The 7,963-nt window shown below is 47.5% G+C and overlaps 1 protein-coding gene across 1 annotated transcript; it reads left to right on the forward strand.

Moving 5' to 3' along the window:
* On the forward strand, window positions 1-7,963 carry LOC146333809 (vomeronasal type-2 receptor 1-like). Its single transcript, XM_084825716.1, has 7 exons — window positions 1-224; window positions 664-883; window positions 1,961-2,797; window positions 3,379-3,495; window positions 3,726-3,866; window positions 4,477-4,548; window positions 7,868-7,963. The coding sequence occupies exons 1-7, from the start codon at window positions 1-3 to the stop codon at window positions 7,961-7,963; spliced, it is 1,707 nt and encodes a 568-aa protein (XP_084681842.1).

Consider the following 7,963-nt stretch of genomic DNA (forward strand, 5'->3'; position numbering starts at 1 on the left):
ATGGTTCAGCTGCTGCTACTACTGCTGTTTTGGAACTGGACTCAGGCCACGCAGGCGATGCTGAGGACCACCTGCCTCTTGGCCAGGCCTTATGAAGTGCGAGAAGACTATTACCAGCCAGGAGACATCATTGTTGGTGGGAATCTACCGCTTGGCAATGTTTTTCCTAAAGTCCCAGGGGAACTATTGATTCTAGGGCCATCGCAGATGGTCGATCATCCAATGTGAGTTTCTCCAAGATGAATCTGGGGCAGATGTCTGCCTGCTTCTCTTTCAGGCACCTCAAACCTGCTTTGCAGACTCTTCTTCAGAGTCAGGCTGGGCTGGGGACCTGGGGAGACTTTGCCAGTCCAGATCCACATCTTTGCAAACCTGGAGAACAACTGACTTGCACCTCGAGGGCGTTTGGTGTAAGGGGGGCAGGCAGAGCTAGGCAATAGTCTGGTTCCATGTGAAGGATCTGGCAGTGACAAAGACATGTGTGTGTGTGTGTGTGAGAGAGAGAGAGAGAGAGAGAGGGAGAGAGAGAGAGAGAGAGAGAGAGATTGTGAATTCTTGGGTTTTGGCCTGAAGGGCTAGTCTTTATTCAGAGATGGTTATCTCCTTCTGCTCTCACAAGTGTCATTGGGAGCCCACCGACACTCATTGTCCCTCTCACTGCAGGCCAGTAAGCACTAACAACCTGCAGTACCTTGCCTTGGCATTTGCCATCCAGGAGCTCAACGAGAACCCAGCTCTCCTACCCAATGTGACCCTCGGCTTCCGCATCTATGACCACAGCAACAATGGGAGATGGATCTACGTGAACACCTTGACCCTGCTCTCCACACGGGGCCAAGCTTTCCCAAATTATAAATGCAACAGACGGGATAAACTGCTCTCTGTTATTGGGGGTCTCGAATCCACATCCTCACGGCAGATGGCGTCTCTAATGGGCATCTTCAAGATCCCTCAGGTAAGCGGGTTCTGCAGAACTCAGGAACACAGAGATGCAAAACCCGGTCTCTGACAACAGTCTCTTGCCCATGCAGTGGGTGTGTGGTGCCGCTGTGTTTCCTGGCAGGAGGAGGTGACCTTCCAACTTCGGTCAACCTGCCATATAGTACCCTTGGCGGTAGCCATTCATCTTAGGTCACTGTGACATGGCTAAACCCAGCCAGCAGTGGGATTTCTTTAGAACAATACCATTTGGATTGGGAGACACAAAGAGTGTGGTGACCCCTTAAAAACTCGGAAATGAACAAGGTTTCCAAAACTCTGTGTTGATCTGGCTGCCAAGACCAACTCAGCACACACAGACCGCCCCCACACACACACCATCTAAAACCGGTCAGTGTTTTAGGTATGGGGACACTTTTCCATACAAAATAGAATTATTTTCAGCCATGTGCCTTAGGCTGTTAGCAGAAGGGTTTTTCAGTGGGGCACTTTGAAGGTGCCTGATTCAGCCCCACAAACATTGTGTCACATGTTGTATTCTGTGTCCCCCCAACCATTTCATGAGCTGGGTTTCCAGGTCTCTTTGTTGCTCTGGGTGCAACTGACCCACACAGCTGCCATGTGTTGATATACTTGAGTTGTGCCTCCTGAGATAATTCTGTGGAATTTGGGAGGTGCTCAAAAGACCCCAAGTTGCTTGTGAAGGATCTTTATTTTTGCTATACTCACCAAGGCCCATGCATTGCAATGGTAAGAAGTGTGTTGGCAGCCCTGACATTTGGATGAAAACCACACCCGGGGGAATCTTAGAGGGATCGCAGAGCTCCAGCTTTCCTTGAGTAGTCCATTTTTGAAATGACCGTCTTCCTACAAGGTAACACTTCAGGCCTCTGACGTAGGCCTTCGTCCATGCAAGCTTACACAGTGAGAATGGGCTAGTCCTCGAAATGCCACAAGCCTCTTCGTTGTTCTTGCTGCTATGGACTAACTCGGCCACCCCCCTGGCAATTCCTTCCTACAGCTCACGTTTGGTGTCTTTGAACCTATCCAGAGGGAGAAAATGGTCTTTCCTTCCTTCTTCCGCATTGATCCCAATGAAATGCCTCAATTTGAGGGCTTAGTCAGGCTGCTCCTGCATTTCCATTGGAACTGGATTGGGCTGTTTGCTTCCATGTTTGACTGTGGTGAACATTTCATCCAGACACTGACACCACTGCTCAAGCTGAATGACATCTGTGTGGCCTTCATCCATATGATCGACGCGACGTATTTTCCTCTTCTATCAACACTGCTCGATTCTGATGCTTGGGCTGAGTTGCAAGTGATGATTCTCTTCGGGGTGTCCGAGACCTTAGAAAATCTTGGATGGGCAATGGCATACAATGAATATTCTACCAAGAAGACCTCATTTAGGAAGGTTTGGATCTTCACACCACATTTGGAAAAGGTGGCAATAAGACCCCAGTTGGGCCAACATGAACTTACAAATTTCCATGGTGCTTTGCACTTCACGGAACACAGCAGGAATGTCCCAGCGTTCAAAAATTTCTTATGGGCTTTAGATCCACTCCAACCACAAGGAGACGTCTTTCTCCATGATTGGTGGGAATATGAATTTGCCTGTACGGTCCTGAAACCAGGCCAACCCTTCCACTGGGGACACAAGAGGTGTAAAGGGGAAGAGAAATGGGAGGACCTGCCAGGCCACATGTTTGATACGAGCATGACCAGTCGCAGCTACAGTATCTACAATGCCGTCTACTCCGTGGCACACGCGTTGCATGCCAGGGCTTCATCTGAATCTCAACATGCATGGATGGGGGATGGCAGGAGGCTGCTGAACGTCCAGCCATGGCAGGTAACATCCTCCTTCAGAACTGGTTCTCTCATATAAAGTGCTGATTTTTTACCATCCGGGACTGGAAGTGGTTTAACCATCAGGTACTGGAAGCAAATGGAGATACTGGGAGAAGCTGTATTAGTTCATTCTAAAGTTCCTAAGGAAAAGATTCCCCATAGATATCCTTGCAGGGCCACCATTTCCCTGGAGCGAGTTTAGGAAGAGAGTAGACAGCAGCAGAGACTTTCTGTACTTCTGTGCTAAGAATGTGTGTAGGTATTTGGGAACGAGGAGGGACGATTCAAGCAAGCCCTTTAATATCTACTTACATAACATGAAAAATGCCCTGCTCACCACCCCAAATGGGAGTGTGAGCAGGAGAACATGCTCTCCCAAAACACTCACAACTTATCGAACTGGTGCTCACTTTCGAAAATACATGCTTTTGGAAGAGAAAGCAGTTTGCAATTGCGCAACTTTGAAAATGCACCATTTCACCCTTTAGTCTATGGAGGAAATTTGTGCAACTTTAGAAATGTATGCAAATGCGTGATTCATTCCTTTTTTTGCACAAATTTCCCGTTCATGCCTAATCAAAGGTGAGCGCAAATCAAGGAGAGGCAAATATCGGGCTTGTGCTGGTGAATTCCCACATCACTTGTTCCCCCATCCCTATTCTGGAGATGTATATTTTTACAGTTAGTGGCCTAGAAAGGGTGCGTTGGAGCAAGAAGGAACCAAGCAACCCCCCAAAAACACTGGGTAAGCAGCTTCTCACGGCTAGTGCCCAGTGAAGAAGCATCCTAAGCATTAAACCAAACATCACAATGCAGAACCAAGCAATCCCCAACCTGAATGGCAGGCACAGTACGTGAGAAGACTTCAGACCCCCCTCACGGTCCCCAGAACCAGTCACCCCATTTTCTAAGCACCTCTTACATTTCAGATTGTTGGCTCTTTGAAGGCCGTCCGCTTTAACAACAGCGCTGGAGACAAAGTCTATTTCACCGATAATTCTGAGATGTCCTCTAGTTACGATATTGTGAACTGGATTTTCCTTCCAAATCACACTTTTGCCCCTGCGAAAGTGGGATGGCTGCATCCAGACGCTCCCCCAGGACAAGACTTCACCATTAACTCTGACGCAATCATCTGGCCTACAGAGGTGGAGTTGAATCTTCTGGGGTCATGGGAGAAGGAAGGGATGTTGCAGTCTGTCCTTTGAGAACAGAAGTCTTTCTAGATGGGACCAACGTCTTTTTGAGTCCAGGGTGCAGGGTGCTGGTATTACCCAATGGCCAAACACAATCTTTGGAGGCAGGAAGGTCCAGCTTTAGTCCCCACATCTGCACATAGGCTGGGGAAAGGCCTCTGTCTAAAACCCTGGAGAGCTGCTGGAATTCCTGCAGACTATGCCAGACCCGGTGGACCAAGTGTCTGACTCGCTAGAAAGCAGCTTCCAACTTAGATGTGTGTGTGTATGCATGCATGCATACATGCATACATCTCTCTCTCTCTCTCTCTCTTTCTCTGTGAATATATATAATCAGCCTTGAATAAGATAGTTCTGAGTCACTTTGACCCTCCTCAATTGGTGAAATATCTGTCATGTAATGGGAACTTGAGTCATTCTGAGTCTAGCTTGGTGCAATTTCTGTCATCTGGATATCCTGAATGATTTGTCTTCTGCCTTTTAGGAGCCCCCCTTTGCGAGGTGTGTGCAGAGGTGCCGTCCAGGACACTGGAAAAAAGATTCAGAGGAGAAGCCGGTTTGCTGCTACAGATGTGATCGTTGCCCAGAAGGGACAATTTCTACCTGGACAGGTAGCTCAAAGTCTGGGAGCCATGTAGATGTGCAGGATGTACTGAGGCAAGAGTGGAGCTGGGAGAAGAGCGTACTGTAGACAAGGAGTCTGCCATTTCCCCAGGAATGGATTTTTTGGGGTTAATTCCATTCCAGATCGCATATTTCTGTGGTTTCCTTGTTTGCAAAGTATTCACAATTTCCTGAAGAAATCTTCTGTTTCTATTTCTACTAATGCCCGCAGAAACAGTATCTGGCACTTCCTCATTGCCACTGGCTCACCTTTCCAGGGGTACGTTGTCAAAGACCCTGTTTCCATCCTCAGTGTTTTTGGCATCAGGCCTGAAGCTGTTTGGGCGGCACACTGATCCATGCAGATGGCTGGTCATCCTTTTAACAACTGGAGCTCGTAACACCGGTGTCAGACAGATAGCCCCTTTTTCTGTAGTGTTTTCCAGAACCTGCTGCCCATTTCCTACCCCAACTCATGTCCTCAGTCCTCGATCTAAAGAAAATGACAGATGTTGGTTGGTTGGTTGGATGGTTGGTTTATCGGTGCATTCAGAAGGCGCTGAAAGTGACAGATTGTGGGTCAGTTGTAGTTCCCAGATTTTCATTTCTGCTTACAGAACTTGGGTTTTCCTTCATTGCACGCTATTGAGCATGAGTTTGATATCAGGGAGTATCATATGAAAAGAAGGCGTTTTGCCCCTTTTCTGAGTGTGTTCTTACTAAATGTTTTGCCAAAGCTTACAGAGAGGGCCAGGAAAGGGAGTTTCTGCACTTTGGGGTACAATAAACTTCCGAAAGGAGAATTCCATCGACTCCCTTGTGGGCTGATCTGGCGCCAGCATCTGTGTCATGTTCACGGTGCTTCACTAGTTGTTATTCATTGCAGATGCAGTTCGCTGTACTCAGTGCCCAGAAGATCAACACCCTAATGAGAACCAAGACCAGTGTATCCCCAGAACTATGCACTTCCTTTCGTATCAAGAGACACTCGGATTCATTTTAGCAACTCTTGCTTCTTTCCTCGCTCTGATCACTGTCCTAGTGCTGGCAACGTTCATGAAACATCACGACACACCGATCATCAAAGCAAACAACCGAGATCTCACCTATGTCCTCCTCATCTCCCTCCTGCTCTGCTTCCTCTGCTCCTTCTTGTTCATCGGTCAACCCACAAATGTCATTTGTCTTCTCCGACAATCAGCTTTTGGCATAATTTTCTCTTTGGCCATTTCTTCCATGTTGGCCAAAACTGTCACTGTGGTTCTGGCCTTCATGGCTACCAAGCCAGGAAATGTGGCCAGAAAACTCTTGGGGAGACAACTGAACAACTCCATTGTCCTGTTCTGTCCGCTTGTGCAAGGTGTGATCTGTGCTGTCTGGCTGGCAACCTCTCCCCCGTTCCCAAACCTGGACTTCCATTCCCTGGCTGGAGAGATCATCATGGAATGTCAGGAAGGCTCGGTCACCATGTTTATCAGTGTCTTGGCTTACATGGGTTTCCTGGCTCTCATCAGCTTCACAGTGGCTTTCCTAGCAAGGAAATTGCCAGACAGCTTTAATGAAGCCCAGTTGATCACCTTCAGCATGCTGGTGTTTTGCAGCGTGTGGGTCTCCTTCATGCCAACTTACCTGAGCACCAAGGGGAAGTTCATGGTGGCCGTGGAGATCTTCTCCATCTTGGCCTCTGCGGCTGGTCTTCTGGGTTGCATCTTTCTCCCCAAATGCTATATTATTCTCCTGAGGCCCAATCTCAATTCCAAGGATTGTCTAATAAGGAGAAAGATTCTGTGATTTTGACTACTGTAGAGAAGTCACTGTGAATTCATTGTCCAGTCCCTCCCTCACATTTCCCCATGCTATGTATCCTTACAGGAGTCATTGTACTTTATTTTATTTAAAAATACATCTATCCAATCAAGTCCATTATTTCTGTACATGGTTTATTTACTGGTCATATATTGGTTTGTTTGTTTGTTTCAAGTGTGGTGTAGTGGTTAGAGCATTGGACTGGAACCTGGGAAATGTGGGTTCCAGTCCCCACTCGGCCATGAAGCTCCCTGGGTGGCTTTGGGCCACTCACTGACTCTGCGCCTAACCTACCTCACACAGTTGTTGTGAAGATGAAATGGAGGAGGAGACAGATGCCCATGGAAGCTGCCGTGGGTTACATGCAAGAGGAAAAAGTGCAGGATATAACTGTAAGAATAACAAAAGTAATAGTAGTAGGAATAGTAGTAGGAATACTGACAGTAATAATCCAAATATCTGGGACTAGGACTAAGCAGCAAGGTGGCCAAGCTTGCTGATTCTACCAAATCATTTAGTAAAATAAGTTAATTTTTGTGAACTGCCCAGGGAGCTTTGGCTATTGGGGGGTATGGAAATGAATGAATGAATGAATGAATGAATAAATAAATGAATAAATAAGTTGGTATCATTAAACAATCTGGTATAGTTGAAACAAAGAGGGATTGCGAAGAGCTCCAGAAGGGTCACTCCATAGTGGGAAAATGCACATCAACATGGCAAATGCAGTTCTATGTAAGGAAGTGTAAAGTGATGCACATTGGGGTGGGATGTGGGGGGCAATCCCAACATCACTTGTATCCTCGTGACTGGCCATGACAGAGATCTTGGGCTTCTGGTCGACAGTTCAATGACAATTTCACCCCAGTATGCAGCTGCTATGAAAAAAGGCACATCCCACGTTTTCCAAGGCATAATTAGGAACGGGATCGACTTATCTATGGGGATGGGAAAATGCTGCAGGGCATTGATGGTTCAACATACTCAACCCCCCCTGCCCCGATCCATGACTTTCTGGTTCAGGTCAGGCCAATAGTGTATAAGGACAGTAATTCCTCATCTTCTCAGGCAATTTCTGCCGATTCAAACAAAAAGGAAAGTGCAAACTTCCCGGTTACACAAGATTCTTTGTGAAACTGGTCCAGAAGTATGCCTTATCATGCACTTGGGAATTTCCATCTACGCGGCACTACTTTCACCCTTCACTCCCTCACAACTGCACAGCATTTCAGCTTCAGAGAAACTTGTGCTGGGACACACTCGCGATTGACTGCAGGCTTCCCTAACAAACTCCGCTGTGCCCTTTGTTTCCAGTCCCTGATGGTAAAAAGTCAAGCAGGCACTTCATGTGAGGGAACCAGTTCTGAAGGAGGATGTTGCCTGCCTTGGCTGGATGTTCAGCAACCTCCTGCCATCCCCCATCCATGCGTCCTCCTAATCCGCTTGTGTGTCTTCTTCCTCCCAAGGTGCCCAGCCCAGGAGTGGCCACCTCTAAGAGGGTTGCTGGGTGTCTCCTGGGCTCAGGGGATCTGTTCTGGGTGCTGAGCCAGGATCCACACTAA

Source organism: Heloderma suspectum, chromosome Z, assembly GCF_057233095.1.
Source record: "Heloderma suspectum isolate Gila_16-S chromosome Z, 16-S_ref, whole genome shotgun sequence".
In the NCBI taxonomy this organism is placed as follows: domain Eukaryota; kingdom Metazoa; phylum Chordata; class Lepidosauria; order Squamata; family Helodermatidae; genus Heloderma; species Heloderma suspectum.

Excerpts from the sequence above, each read along its gene's own strand:
- LOC146333809 (XM_084825716.1), top strand. The coding sequence starts at position 1 with ATGGTTCAGCTGCTGCTACTACTGCTGTTTTGGAACTGGACTCAGGCC. Across the intron at positions 225-663 it reads CAGATGGTCGATCATCCAAT|GCCAGTAAGCACTAACAACC; the intron begins GTGAGTTTCTCC and ends CTCTCACTGCAG. Across the intron at positions 3,867-4,476 it reads ACACTTTTGCCCCTGCGAAA|GAGCCCCCCTTTGCGAGGTG; the intron begins GTGGGATGGCTG and ends TCTGCCTTTTAG.